The sequence below is a fragment of the Globicephala melas genome, chromosome 1, assembly GCF_963455315.2.
Source record: "Globicephala melas chromosome 1, mGloMel1.2, whole genome shotgun sequence".
Taxonomy (NCBI): domain Eukaryota; kingdom Metazoa; phylum Chordata; class Mammalia; order Artiodactyla; family Delphinidae; genus Globicephala; species Globicephala melas.
In genome coordinates, this window is record NC_083314.1 from 15,924,613 (window position 1) to 15,941,116 (window position 16,504).

At 35.1% G+C, this 16,504-nt stretch overlaps 1 protein-coding gene across 3 annotated transcripts in view; it reads left to right on the top strand.

Annotated features, from left to right (window-relative positions):
* Positions 1-16,504, top strand: part of SPATA17 (spermatogenesis associated 17) — a 190,897-nt gene that overhangs the window by 66,748 nt on the left and 107,645 nt on the right. For all 3 annotated transcript variants that reach the window (XM_030868320.2, XM_060285188.1, XM_060285185.1), the window contains exon 6: positions 15,671-15,794. In XM_030868320.2, coding sequence (XP_030724180.1) covers positions 15,671-15,794 — 124 coding nt within the window. The remainder of the gene's footprint in view (positions 1-15,670; positions 15,795-16,504) is intronic.

The following is a 16,504-nucleotide window of genomic DNA, read 5'->3' on the forward strand; positions in this document are numbered from 1 at the left end:
GAACATTCCTCTGCTTATTTCTTTTTGCATTTGTACTGCTATCTTTTTTCTGCATAGTTCTATAAGGCTTTTACATAAAAGTTTAAACATATTTTATAGTTCGATGCATATTAGCTAATTCTCCATTAAAAAAGTCAATTTATACTTCTAGCAACAACGCATAGGAGTTTCTGTTTCCTTTTGCCAATACTGGATTTTGACTTTTATCACTGCCAATTTAATAAAGTGAACAATTCCATCTAAATTTTATCTAATTTTATTTTTAGGAATTTGAATATCTTATATTGGCCATTTGTATTCTTTAATGACTCGCCTAGTTCAATTTGCCTATTTCATTTTATTATAATTATTATTCATATGGATTTGTAAAAAAATCCTTGTGTATGCTAGGGATACAAACCCTTTGGCATCAGTGATGCCATTATCTGCCCTTGTTTGCTCTTGTCTTTCCAACATATTTATGGAGATTTTGAAATATGCTGACCTTTCAATTTTTTCTGGTTATATTTTTTAGTAACTTCTTTTCTGATTTCTTCTTTGCATGACTTTAAAAGTAGTCGTCCATATTTCTTTTGATATTTTAGGGTTTCTTTTGTAACTTTTCACATTGAAACCATCTGGAATCTATTTGATATAAGCAGTAAATTTGAAATCCAGCTTAAGATTTTTTAAAATGGCTAACAAGTTATTCCAATAGCATTTATTCAATAATTCACTTACCTCTCCCTGTTAACTGCCATCTTACCACATATTAAGAGTCTTCACATGTACTTGGGTCTATTTCTTGACTATTGATGCCATCTGATTTCTTTCTTTGTAATCCTGTATAGTATTTATTGCATGGCTTAAGTAGCTATAAATTACTTTTATTTTTCAGCTGTGGCTCCTTTTGCTTAATTTTTATCCAACTAAATATTGAGTCATTTTGGCATGTTTCAAAAAATAGGAAATTGGGATTTTAAATGGGTTTAAATTAAATTTGTAAATAGTATAGGGAAAAATGATATTTTGATAATTTGAGTTTTCCTGCCAAACAATGAGGCATATATCTTCATTTGTGTGGATTTTAAAAAAATGTCCATTAATAAAATTTTGTTATACAGGGTCTACCTATTTCTTGCTAATTTTATTTCTAAGAATTTCATATTTTTCTATTATATTTGCTAATGGTATACTTTCTTTCATTTTCTAAGTATTTCTTTTTTTACATATAGGAAAGCAGTATCTTTTGGCAGAGTAATTTTATACCTTACTAAAATTTCTAATTGGGTCTCAAATTCTTGTACTTGTTTTTAGTGCTTAAGCTAGATATCGGTGGTTTGTTTTCTCGTTCATTCATTCAGCTATCTAACGAGGGGTAGAGAGTGAGCTGGGGCCGTGGGCAGCTGTGCTCTTGCCGCTGTCCTCCCAAGTCTGATGACCTCCTGTCACTGTGGAAATTGATTTCGTGAAGCTCCACAGCTTACGGGCTGTCTTTTCTTTCTCCAGTTCACTTTATTCAGCGGCTCTCAGGCTACTTTTCCCCGTTCTCCTGCAGCCCAGGTTTGCCATCACGTCTCAACTCAGTCAGCAGTTCTGATCAATGAAAAGAGGAATTGCTTGGCCTCAGATTCTCTCCCTCAGTTCTGCATCCCAGTCAGTCCCTGTCTTTATCCGTCTTGGTGAGGGTACTCACTAGGTTCTTCAACCTTGTTCACGTATTGATATTTCCCACACACTACACTGACTTTGTGATTGAGGAAGATACCCTGAACTTGTACTTTAAATTTAATTGAATATGACAGATATTCTCCATTTATTCAATTCCTAGTTATTCTCTCGAGTTGATGATGGGGGTTGTGACTCTTCCTTGTTTTTTTTCATATATTTTTGTTTATGTTTGTTCATTTGGCTGATTGAAGAAAGGCAAAAGAGCGTACATTCACTGTTTTCCTACAAAGCCACACATACTTATTTTAACAAGCACTCAATATTAGCTTTTATTGTTATGCTTTCTTTGAGTGTCATTTCTTTCCTTTTTTTCAATCTTACTCTTTCTTCAAGGTGTGGAAACTAAATTGTTTTGCATGTATAGATACATTTATAAAACCTTTGTTTTTATTATTCGTATATATGGTTCTTTCTTAATTAAAGCAGTCTTAGTTTAACCCTTGATACTAGTATTCTTGCATTAAGATACGAAAGTTTTATCTTTGTAATAATGACCATTTTTCTATTTCCTGTTGCAGTTCTTGACATAGCGTGTTCATTAAAAAAATGTCTGTATGAATGCATATATATTTCGAAGATGGGGTCATATATTCTTCCTCAGTGCATAAAAATTTGTTAACTTATATATTATAAATCTGGAGGAGCCACATTAGACTTTCAATAGTGGCAAAGTCTGATTCTCTTAAAATATGTAATGCTTCTTTTATATATCGTTTCATGTTTTACAATAAATATATAGTTAAGCAAACATTTACAATAATATTCTGATATTATCTGAAATGCCAGTTCACACGTTTTACATTCTCAGAGGCTGTATGATGCAGATGAAAGAGCAAGTGTAGAGTCTTAACAGACCTCAGCATGAACCTCCCATTGAAAACACTAGGGATTAATCTTTCAATCAAATAGAGCTATTGCCACTCAAACACATTATAAATTGCTAACATATATTGAGCACTTATGGTATACCCTTGATTCTCATTATCTCCTTCCATTTTCACAACAAACCTGTGAGGTAGATGTTATCACCTATTGTACACTTCAGCTAGAAATATTTTAGTTTTGCTTCATTACGTCTAGGACTTCCCTCTAAGTATTACTTTTCATGAGATTCTTAATTAGGATGGACATATCTGTATAGATGTTTGCTAAAGAATGGTTACCTTAAAGTAAGGGTAAGCATAGAATATAGACACTGAACTATCTCATAATTAATTATTTGGTAAAATTAAATAAAACCCATTCAGAGCAAAGCAATATTAAGAGTAATTTCCATACTGTATTACTTTTCTTTAATAAAACGCATCGATTTTCTCTTTGAAACATATTTTATTTTAAAGCTAGTCGATAGAACTATTTATTTTTATTAAACAAGTTATTTTCGGTTAACAGAAAGAGTGGTAGATTTTCCGTTGTTGATACATGAAAGAGATTTGACCCATAAAAAGTGGCTGTTTTGTAGATTCATCTGCTGGGTAAACTGTCAGGTGGCCTCCATAAATGGGCTGTCGTGTTATTTCATTTATTTTTATTATTTGAACTCAAATTAACTCTACAGTTTCACAGTTTATCTCTCATGAATCTGAGCAGTTAAGTAGGACAGAAGAAAAGGTACAGTTCCTTTCGGCTCTAACATATCATTGGCTGTCAGGTACGCCTTGTTATACTGTCCATCCTCATTTAACTATCCCACAAGATCTCTTAATGAAGTTAAGCCCCAAGTTCACTCCAATAATTCTGTGGCAAGAGTTTGTGCAATGTAACAATTCATCACTTGTCAAGAAGGCACTTTTAGTTTATACATTTAATAAGGGCATCCTCTAGCTTGGTTAATTAGAAGTGAACAGTTTGCATATTTACTAAATGCGGAGTGTCATTGCCACCACGGCCTATTGCCTACATGAATTATTTCTCTATCTGCAATAAACAGCTGGGTAATTATTACTGCCGTAATCAGATAAATTCCCTCTGTAAGGCTTTTCTTACATGGCAATTCTTTGAACTCATCCAAAGCTGAACAAAATTTATGAACTCCAGCAGCGAGGCCACTTTTTCATACTAGGATATCCCTGTTCCCTGTTTCAAGGACATAAGTGGAGCAGCATAGATATTGTGAAAATGAGGAGAATAAATATGATTACCTAAAGATAATGTTTCAATAAACCACATTTTAAAAATATAATGTTCCGATCTCAGCCAACTAAATGATAGCAGTTTGGCTTTATCGAATTGTATCTGGGTGACGGGCTCTTTGCGTAAGGGCTAGCCTAAGACATAAAGAAAATAACATTTTAGTTTTCAAGGACCAAATTAGTCTGTAGTGTTAACTGTCCGCATGACTTTCTTTCTGTAGAATCACTTTATATACGAAGAGACAATAATTATAGCAATTAATTTAGTAGAATTTAGGTAATAACATACTAGAGTGTCTAACTTAAAGTACAGCATGTAATCTTTTTTTTAAAAACAGTCTATTATTTATCCATCATTAGTAATTAATGACATAATCCATATAATCACTTTAAAACATGGAATGATATCAACTATTTGATCACAGCCTTTTTACATTATTTTTATTTTTACCAAGAATGCACTACCTTTAACAATTTGTTATTTCAAAACATTTTTAAAGCCAAGTATATAAAAAGGAAAAAATCCCTTCATTCCTGAGATAGAATTAATAAAAGGAAAAAGCTTATTACATCGAGTATAATTTTGTTATATATGTATCTGTATATATATTTAATTTTTTTCAAATTTAACTCTTTATACAATGAATTTCAAGAAGTTTACAAAAGACATTTATGAGTAAAAGAAACAAGGATCATGGTAAAGGAAAATACAGAATGATAACTCTGATCAGGGGATGTGATTAGTTAAGAATGTCCCATTGTCAAAATGGAGAAAACATTACTGCACATACAAGAAACAGCTTTTCTAGAAATTTCTGGAAATTTCACATATGAACCCTCAATAGGAGACACAGTAATGTAGTGAACAATGACTTCTGTAACTTTTTTTTTTTTTAAACAGAAAAAAGCTCTCTGAATTTCAAGTCTCTCTTTTTTGTGGTGATATTTGGGGGGGAAAAAGAGCCAGAACGTAGCAATAAACTGTTACTCATTTGAAAGCAAGGGACTAAAATATGTTGGTTTGTGGACTCAGCCTCGTGGTCGTCCAACATGGAGGAATGGATGGATTAGAAGTTCTTATCTCTCACTTATCCTAGCTGATCCTCTGATAGGAGGTGGATGGAAGGGAGTTGTTTTTTGTGGTTTTTTTCCCTGTTTAATTCTGTGTTAAGGATTGGTAATGCTGTTTTTAATATTGCTCATTGAGAGTAAATTTATATAGTGGAAATCAGATTTGGGTACCTGATATCTCAATAATACACATTTACAGTCGTACTTGAAGCTACGTTTTAAGTTACTGTGAAAGTGTATTGAGAAAATGTAACCATTGCTAAAAGATTATTTAAAGTACCATCCAACCGGCTATTTGCCCTTCACCTTATTTGACCTCTTTGAAGCACATGACCGTGTTGATTACTTTCTTCTCTACTCTCTCTTGTAACCTAGATTCTCTGAAGGCACTCTCCCCTGGCTTCCTTTCTACTTTTCTGCTTGTTTCCTCTCCATTTCTTTCGTGTACTCGCCTTTATTTGCCTGATCTTGAATATTAGTATTCTCTCTTTGATGCACTTGCCTTTTCATTCTTTATCCTCTGGACAGTCTCCTCCACTTCAGTGACTTCTGTTACCACTTATGTTTTGATGATTTATAAATCTGAATATTCTCCAGCCAAGAATGTTCTGATTATTATAAACATTTATTCAAATGCCTGCTAACACTGCCACTTGGACATCCACAGACACCTCAAATTAAGCATCTTTATATGTGAAATAGTAATTTTTTCCCCAAATCTCTTCTTCTTATGGTGAATTGGACCATTTTTCATTTCAGTGCCCAAGCCAGAAACATGGGATTCATACTAAAGATGCTTTTCTCCATTCTGTTGGTGACCAAGCTCTATCACTTCTTTTCCTAGCCCTCTGTTCTCATTCCTCATCAAGCTGTCCTTCCTTCTGCTGCCTGAATGACTCTAAAATACAGATCCGATTAATGTAATCTGTTGTATTTCCTTCCTTTTAAGGTTTCCCTAGTAAAAGGTGACTTAGAGGTCCTAGAAATATGTAAACTATAAACACGAGGATTATATTTGAGAGCATCTTCTTGGCATAAGAATTAAGCAAGCCCAAAGTAATGCATTATATTCTTAAATAGTTATAATACTTAAAAGCTTGGATCGTTGAGAAAAAATTGTTAACAGGTATCTTAGTTAAAATATTATTGTAGAATGGGAATTCCTAAAGACTGTGTGTGTGTGTATAGAGAGAGATACCACTAACAGATATGTGTATATATATATAAAATAGAAATTTTGTGATGAAGAGGAAAGGTATGCAGTGGTGTCATACTACAAAAGCAATGAATTAAAAAGCATCACTTTTTAAAAAATACTTTTTTCGTTCCCCCTTTGTAATGCCTTTAAGCTTTTTCCATCTTGTTTCCCTTCTAATCTGTCTATTTCCTCTCTCAGGAGTGACATTGAAGAGAACTGAGAGACAATGCCCCCAGTTTCTCTCTCTCTCTGTTCTTTCTACTACTATTTTGTAGTCTTTTCTTATCCTGGCTAAGAATACATAGGATAAGATTCTGTTTAGCATTCATATGAAAGAGATTTCTAAGATCAATTATAAAATAATTGGTCCATAAATAGTTTTCCCAAACTCATTTATTGAAGTTACATGTGATAGACTGCTTTAAAATAGTTGCCATCATCCTGTGGTAGGTCAGTGCTTTATGATAGCATCAGGATTAGTTTAGAGAGGTCCCTGATCTGTGTTGAGTGGATTGCATGGAAAAGCAACCACAAGTATTTTTGCTTTAAAGTGAAGTTAACACATTTTAAATAAGAGACGATGTGTGATTTTGGAGTAAACGCAAAGTAAATAAGATCTTACAATTCTTTTCATTTGAAATGGGAACTTTAGCTACTCAACGCTGAACTCTACCCAAAACAAAACTTCAGTAGCTTGATACTCATTCTCCACAGCTGAATGAGTTACTGTGAAGATACACTCTCAAGGGAGAGAGAATGTGATGTGCCTTGATCTACCTTTTTGCAAGAAAGCCCCCATGCTGTGTCTCAAAGTCACCGTCTGTAAAGTCATTTCATTTCACAAAGAAGCACAGGAACCTTGTTAATGATACCTGCCCCTTACCAACCTCAGGGGGATGTTGTGAGGATGAACTAATGTCTGTGAAGCATTTGGAGCTCCTGAATATGATGCACTGAGTCAATATATTTTATTATTATGCCTATTATTGTACTTAGCTCAATGTTACTCTCAATTATTGGACATCATATAGATTACATAAAATTTTACTTCCTTTTATAGAAGTTGTCCAGAGTAGTAAAAAGAAAATAATTTTACAGTGATACATGTGCATATGTTTAGAAAGAATGCTATGCAAAAAATTCTTTTCAACTGAGTCTATTCAAAAGAGCCAGAAGAAGAAAAAAATTGATTTTCACGAATGATCTTTCAATGGAGTCTTATTGCTTTTTAAAACCATGAAAAGTACGCAAATGAAATAATGGAGCAACTGGATGCTCCCTTTTTACGATCAGAGTGGAGTCATGGTACTGTAATTTTATGACATTGACCATGATCTTCTTTTTTCACTTTTTTCATTCTCAAAATATCTAGTCTATAGTGGACAAATTTGCTAGCATTACCCTTCGAGAGACTACTCACCCTTGGTCCGGAAGCCTTTCTTCTGCTCTAAAGTGCATTGCCCCCAACTTGCTGTTGATAGATCAAGTCTACCAAAGAAAGCTGGAGTTTTTTGTGAATAATCCATCCTCATTTCATTACCACTCCCCTCCATCCCAGCTTGCTCGCTTTAGTGAAAGCCTGTTCATTGTTCTGTTCCCACCTCCATTGCCTTTTCTTCTGACCCCTCTAAACAGAGTGGAGCTCTCTGAACTTAAGCACTGTTTATGTGTTTCTTCATAGACTTATTCTGTCTATAAGCTAGTTAGTTATCAGCTATTTTATTTGCAAGCTACTTGAAGGCAGGGACTGGACTTTACACAACTTTATTTCTTTTAATATTTTAAACATACTTATGACTGCCCGAGTGAATAAATAAATGTGTGTTAATTTTCTTCATGATATTAACTGGAAAAGTAGCTTAGACATTTGGAAGGGAAATTGATCTATACTACAAACAAAGGATTTTCAAGAGTTACTGAGAAGTGTTTTATGAGAGCCCTTTTCTAAATGTTTTCAAAATGTGAAAGTCTTAACTCCAGATTTCAGAGTAAGGTGTGATGTTCAGGAACAGCCTGAGTGCTTGAGTATCAAGGGCTATGTACTACCGAGTGCTTACTTTTTTTTTTTTTTTTTTTGCGGTAAGCGGGCCTCTCACTGTTGTGGCCTACTCCCGTTGCGGAGCACAGGCTCCGGATGCACAGGCTCAGCGGCCATGGCTCACGGGCCCAGCTGCTCCGCGGCATGTGGGATCTTCCCAGACCGGGGCACGAACCCGTGTCCCCTGCATTGGCAGGCAGACTCTCAACCACTGCGCCACCAGGGAAGCCCCCGAGTGCTTACTTTAAAACCGTATTTTCCCTTTCGAAAGCGCTGCCCTAATGAAATTTACAACACCTGTCCAACAATTCCAGGGCCTAGGTAACCAGGTAGATAAAATTAGTGGTTTAAATGATTTGACTGACTTAACATGAAGCTTTTGTTTCAAATGCAAATATTTTGAGTATCTTAATGACTTCCAGATCATCTGTTCTAAGGTTTTATCAGTCTCAAAATATTTTTGGATGTCACGTACCAACTCCAAGCATGTAATTGCTTTATTTGTGGTTAGTAATTTTACTTATATTTTAGACTTAGCCTTCCCTTTTTCCTTTTATTATCTTCTTATTTGGTTACATTAATATGGACAGATTGAGAGTAGACAATTGTTAGAGATACAACATAAGTCCATTCAATAAATTTAACTAAAATACTTCTATGTCATAACATACCACAGCAGAAACTCAAGCTATTCAGCTAGTTTTATTTTGAAAGCTTCTCCCAACAGAAGATATCACTGACTTTGCCATCAGACAGAGTGAGGACTCTAGAGAATTGTTTAAGTCCATTTTCTTAGAACTATATATTTTTCTTAAGGATGGTACAGATGATAGCTTTTTGTTTTTATTTGAGAAATTATGGAATTTGGGGCATCCGTGCTTTTAAAACAATCTCCACGTAACTTTTAAATTTCTCTGTCAAAATTATGATTTCTATGGACGTATTGGGATGTACATATCCTGTCTCCTTTGTAGTACTTCATAGTGCTTTAGCTAATATGGTGAGATTCATAATTAGATCATTAACTGAATATAATTGCATCGCTTCATGGTGTCATACTAGTGAGTAGAATCTAATCACCTTACTTCCTCAACAGAGCTGACAATCTCATTGCTGTAACTAGTGTGCTCCTCAAACTTTAGCAGGCAGGAGATTGACTCAGGGTCCCATCCTCCAGAATTTCGGATTGAGTCGGTCTGGGCCAGAGCCTGAGAATGTGCGTTTCTAGCAGTTCCCCAATGAGGCTGATGCTGCTGTTCAGGGACCACACTCTGAGAACCACTGTCCTTGACAAAGAGCCAGAGTCTGGGTTCTACGTCCCCTTCCCAAGGGGGGCTTTCTCAGTGTGGCTTCTTCCTTCTTCTAATCAGACCACCAGAAGTGATGAAATGCACTACTAGTCGGCTGAGAAATAGTAAAAAGGAGGCTCGCACCTAGTGTATACCAGATATTAGGCCACATATTTTGAGAGGGGCACACCTTAACCCTGACCTTCAGGACCTTAGCACATAGTAGGAGGAGTGCTGAAGTGGTGCATGTTTACAGGTATAATTTGTTATAGAAAGTAGGAGTAAAGGATTGTTAGAGTAGGAACAGCTAGAGAGTAATTCTTTTTAAAGGGATCTCGAAGGCTTTTTAGAGGAAAGGGTAGAGATTTCTGGTCTTTATTGTTGTTACTGTCGTTCTGCTGCACTAGAAGATAAAAATTATACACAATTTTTTTAGTACTATATTTTGAAATGAATAAGAAAATCAAACAAAATGGCAAAATATATAGCTCGCTTCTGAATGGCATAGGCGGCCATCTTAATAATTTTTATTATGGTAAATAAGTATTACGTGAGTCTGCTGATCGAATACTGAGCTGTGAATAATTTAATCAGTAATATATAGAAGAGAATAATTCCCAAATTGTAATTATGAATTTGGATGTTTTTTATCTTATAAATATTATTTGTTTCTGAAAATAGTTTTGAGTGGAGTGCTCTATTTTCTTCAAGAAATAGTTTTTGAAGGTACATTATTTTTCTTCTTTGGCTCAGACCTTGGGCAAAAATCAAGAAACAATTTAAAAGGACAAATCATGATGAGAGAAAGAAAATGTGCAATGCAAGGAAACATGAATTATTGCATGATAGCAAGTTATCATTAGCTTTCATCTGGGCTCAGAACTGAGCAGAATCATGTACTTGTTTCTGTAGTCACTTCTCTCAGGTTCCTGTCGTCATTCATATACGCAGACTTCCATATGTATATGGAGACAATAGAGTGAATTCTTTATGACAGTACTCATATCCAATGTAATGGTCCTACTGACCAGGACTATCTTTGTAAAATCTGTTTATTTATTCATTTAAATAAACATGGATAAAACAGACATAGTCTTTATAGAGTTTGCAATCTAGTGGGTGAGACATACATTAAATAAGCAAATACAGCCATAGAGACATAATTATAAATGTTAAGCTCTATAGAGGAAAAAACAGAATTATGGTATGATGAGTGAGAATAACAGTGGGAGAAAATTCAGCTTGCTGTGAAGGGAGTTCAAGGCAGAAAATACAGTGTAAGTGAAGGTCCTGAGGTAAACCGTTTCTAGGAAAGGAAATAGGGTCCTTTCTAGGAAAGGAAATAGGGTAAATTGTTTGCTAGGGAATAAATAAAGCCATGCTGACCAAAGCACAGTAGTCACAGGAGGAGTGGTATGAAGTGAGATGGAGAGATAAAACAGGGCCGATCCTGAAAGGCCTGTGGGTTTTTATTGTTTGTTAGTTTCGTTGTGCTAATTAGCTTTTAAGGATCTTGTCAGTTTCTGTCTCTTTTTATACATTATGATGTTCATTAGCATTCTTTATATACTCAAAAGTAGCAAGTGGAAAACGTGTTAAGAAGAGATGACATATGTGGCTGCAAATGCAAAAGTTTGTCCATTCCAAGGTCACGTGTAGATCCCCAGTTATAATTTTATGATCTGATGATGAAGAAGAGTAGCGATAGTTCATTTAAACTTTTCCAAAACAAAGCAGCTTTTCCCTTTTGAGGACTTTGGGAAAATAGTATGGATACTACAATATTCAAAGTTACAGAAAAAAAAAAATGTCTATCGATATCTAAATAAAATATTAGATTGGGCACAATGTATGGTATGAGTATAGTATTGTGCTTAAAGGCATGGATTTTGGTGTCAGACCTAGATTCAAATTCTAACTCTGCCACTTTCTAGTTTGAGAGTTTGGGCAGAGATCTCACCTCTGTGAAATGGGTGTGGGTAATATCTGCATCACAGGACTGTGAAAGGATTAAATGAGGTATTGTAGATGTCTTAGCCAGGAAGCTCTTGGAAACAAAATGTAAGTCAAGGATTAAACTGCTAATCCTTTATTTGAGTGGTTCTAGCTCAGGACAGCGAGGGTGAGGGAGAAGGGGGAGTGAAGTGTCAGAGATGGAAACAGACTCTGAGACAGTGATTTGGTTTGTGAGTGTTATTGGGGAGCATTTGGGGAATAACGTCTCTAAGGGAGTGGAAAAGGAAAGCAGAGGGAGGTGATGAGCCTCATCGGAAGTCTCAGCCAATCTCAGGAAGCTCTGGGCTTTGGATGGGCCTTGAGAGTAGTGCTAGATTGGCACAGAGGCTCTGGGCCTGTCATTGGATGCCAAATGGAGGAGAGGGTGACAAAACCTGGGGTGGGGCAGATTTTCTCCAGTGAGATGTAGCTTGAGCTGTCAGCCACCAACAGTCAGGGCAGCTGTATTGGGTGCTTTGGTCCTATAGGGAGGATGTGATAGGATGACCTCCTGCAGCCCTGGACCACTGCTTCACATCACATTCCAGAGTGACACAACCTAGTGGAGCAGGTGTGCATTCCTTTGTTAGCCACATAGGTTTTCTCCCAATCTGCAAGGAGACCTCTCAAAGCAGTATGTGAAAGACAGTAAAAAAGGGAAATTCATTTGCATGAATCTCTTCTGTCTTCTATTTCCCACTGGTCAAGGTTTACCCCATGCTTCCTGCCTCTTAGAAGCCAGATTCCTTGCTCTGCCTTGTGGGAAATCTCATCCATAAGGTGCACACTAATGTGGAGAGAGAAAGGAGAAGATCATTGACGGGATTTAAGAAAGCATAAAAGATTCCTATTCAGTTATGTAGATAAAGCATGTAACCTAGTACGCAGCTCACAGGAAACATTCTCTAATGTAGCACCTTACTATGTGCCAGCCACTACTCTGAGCACTTTACATAGATTAATCTATTCGATTCTCACAATAGCTTGAGGAAGAAGATACAAATACTGATAATATATTTGCATTTTACAGATGAGGATATTGAGGCTCAAAGATTAAACAGCTAGTAAGTAGCCCAGCAGAGATTTTATAACCAGGTGTAATTTCAGAGTCTATGTTGTTTAACTGCTCTACTGTATTGCCTCCAAGTGGCTATTCTTATTTTTATTATTGTTATCACGATTAGAATATGTAAATATTTTATTATCATTATAGATATCATTAGCAAAATATATTCAAATATGTAAAGCTTTACATAGTTTCAGTAATTTTTGCCTTTATTTTAAAACTAATACCACAAAATGTTTTGTATATATAAAAACTGGTACAGAAAGTCTGGGGACTTATCCTGGTTTCTCTAACTATATAATAGGAAACAGGATCATAAGATAAAAGAAAATAATCATGGTTCCTTCAATAAAAGTAGCTTCTGCATAGTATTTCTTGTATCAGGATGACTATAGCCTGGTCTGTGGTTAGAGAATCTGCATATCTAGGGATTCTAATTCCATTTCTGCCATTAACTGATTTGTTATTCAGAATGGGTCATTTCATCTCTTTATGTGTTTTCATATTTGTAAAATAGGGTAATTAGTTATACCTATCCCATATATATCACAGGATTTTTTTTGAAGATAGAAATAAGTCAATACACCTGAAATTAAAAAAAATATTCATAACCTGAAACTATTTGGAGAAATTTTTAATTGTTTAAAAAGCATTTTAAAAATTGCTGGATTAAAAAATAGGTAAATTTTATATTTTTGCAGGGAGCCCTAGTTACAATGGTTTCCAGCTTTTAATCTTTAATGGGATATAATTTTTTACTGCATCCTTTACACTGAGCCATATCTTCATCTAGATTGCTATAACAAAAACCTGTATATCAAGGATAAATAATTTATTCAGCTCCTCCTACTTGGTTATTTAACATAAATATAATTGTGGTGTTCAATACAACTGTATACTCTCAAGTAGGGCAATAAATCAGCTAGCAACTTTAGATTGATTTTTTTTCAATAATTGTATGAATTGACTAAATTAATTATTTTTGTGGTTTGCGATTACCCCAGATTAGTTTTTCTAGGGTTTTGTCAAATTTCTTGGATTTATTTGTAGGGCTTCCCAGTTCCTTCTAGATTTACTCTGTGTTTTCTTTATATACTGGAAACTGGCATTCTTTTACACCTCTCTCAGTTTTAACTCTCCTTGTCAAGCTCCCCAAGTACACATTGTTTTAATTTTATGTTTCCATATCCTGAAGATGGACGGTTTTTACTGCTTCAAGTAATTTCCACCCTCATTTCGTATCCAAGTCCTAGTTACTTCTTTGCACCTTGCCTGTTCATGTATGTGTTCAATTTTATTGGGCCTTTTTTCTTTCTTATGTAAGATCTCTTCATATTCATTAAATTATTTATAGAACACAAACTTCTTTTTAGATGTGTTGTTTTAATTTTTGTGATTACTCAGAAAATTCCTGTCATTATCTTTGGAGTAACATAAAATTGGATACCTGCATATCTGAGTAATTATCCTTATAGCGGCAGTTCATTGGTTATTTTAAATTATCTTAAAGACTTATAAGAGGAATTAGAGAAGAGATATTTATTTTTTACATAATATCAAAAGTAAAGGTGAAAATTAATGACGTATTCACTTCCTTATGTAACATATGATTGTTACTTTTCCTGGTAAAAATTCTCATTTATTCATATGTAACTGCCTTGAAATTTGTACCTAAGGACAAAGAAAGGTCGCCAATCCCTGTAACTCCTGGTTCTTTGTCAAAAATGGACACAGTTAATGAGGTTTGTTTGGTACAGAACAAATTCTCAGACACAGATAGAGATCCTTTCAATGGAAACAAATTTGTTTGGCTTTACCAGGTTACTTAGCGATTAATAATAGCCTTGAGATGCAGGTCAGAAAGGTCATTGTACCAGCCTGCCAGCACAATCTAAATGTGCAGCCAGCCCAGCTCTGTGGGTGCAGAAGCCCCCAAAATACTATGCATAAAGTAAAACAGGCTATTTTCTGACTCCTTTTTTCATATTAATAAGCAATTTTCAAGAGAAGGGTGGCAAAATGAGGGCCATGCCACTCCAAGTAATTCATTTATTTTGCAATTTAACCTTATGTTGGAAAAAATAGCTCTGCTGCAATAGCAGAGCATGGTGATTTTTAAACGTCAGAGTGTTTCATAAGTAACCTTGTATGAAGTATTGTATTAGTAGCCTTTAACAGAAAATTGCGACAAAAATATTTCCAGTCATTGAAATAGAAATGAGAATCTTTTTTTTTTTTTTTTTTAATTTTTGGAATTCTGCCCTCTACTTTCCCCTGCTATCTTTGAGGTATGTGCCCAGATGCTTTACTTAAAATTTTACTTATAGAACTAGACACTAAGTTACATATCTGTTTTTTAAAAGCATAAAGTACAATTTCAAAACATTTTAGCATGAGTGGTTAAACTTGTTCTATGAAAATAAAGGATTTATTCTTCCATAATTTGATAATATTCTATTTAGCAGGTATTTGTCACAAAGTATATTTTAAGAGGTGATTTTTTGTTTAAATTTTTAAAATACATATACATAAGTGATGAAAATTTCATTATTTTAATGGAATTTATTACACTTAGAAAGTTGTGAACTTATGCACCCAATTTGGCTTTTATTCTAATTATTGATATAATTGAACAAAATGTCAACCTTTCAAGTACAGGATAATATATGTAATCTTGTTGATATTATTTAAACTGTTTAACTGAAGTAAACTTAGAATAAATTAAGTATATGTGTAAAAACCCATCACACTTTTTAAATTAGCCTGTTAGTGTGTAAAGTAAACAATGAGAACTTGGTAAATACCAAATTTAAAGGAAATCAATAGCCCAGATGTTTTCTTAGGATATTTAACTAAGTCCAAAATAGCCAAAGAAAATGATAGCATAGTAATTAACTTACTTTGCATTTGATACAGTTCCTCAGCTATTGAACTGATTATAATATGTAGATACTTGATTTTCAAAATTTCACCACTGAAAAATCACTTAAATGCTTTTTAAAGATTGCAAAGATTCCCCTAGAATGTGCCAGTAAGTTCGATTCCACCACTGATTTTGATGGATGTGGACAATGGTTACCCCTCAAAAACTTACTTGATTCTCATCAGTGAAAGAATTAAAAGGTTAGCAGATTTTTTGTATCATGAATAACCACAAACTGATTCCTGCAGGAAGGCTCTGGAGGAGTTTGCAGAGATGAAAGAAAGGGAAGAGAAGAAGGCCGACCTGGAAAGGGAGGAGAAGAAAAGAGATTACCAAGCCCGAAAGATGCATTACCTCCTCAGCACAAAGCAGGTTGGTCTACCTGTCCCTGACAGCTCGCGGAAGCCACTTGGGCACCCAGCCTGACAGAGATAAACTAGCAGGCTGAATGGGACATGACTTGTTGAAAAGATATCACAAAGACACTACTTCGAGTTCAATTCCGTGCTGCTGTGTAGGTGCACGCAGGCACCCCGGCTGGTCTGACAGCAGCTTCATAGAGGCAGCCGGGCGAGGCTGGCAGAAAGGTCCAAGTCAGCACTGCGATCCGCCACGAAGGGCATAACCTTCCTTTCCAAATCCAGCCTGAGTGGCTTATCGTTGTGTTGTGAATTGATCAAGAACTAAGAAGTTATTAAGCCGAGGTCACTTTCATGTTTTCTCTGTTAATTGAGTGAATGTTGAGATTAAAACCATTCTTGCATCCTTTCTATTCTATTAATCTGATAAATTCCGAGGCAAGTTTTCATGTATAGCTTTTAAACATACTGCTTGAGCAGTTGCATCTTCATATAGAAATATAAGTGTGGGATTTGGAATACTTAGAAATTTCTTTTCTGATACGTGGGAAGATTTTACTGCTTCAGATCTCGTCATGGTTGCTAAGAAAAAAAAAAACTTGCATGTCGAATATTCTGCTCACAAAGAAATACGATTAAAAAACAGCATGAATTTGGGGGATGAGATGTGTTTTGTTACTTGAGCTTGAGGCTGGAAACTAGCTATTTCTTGGTTTTTATTCT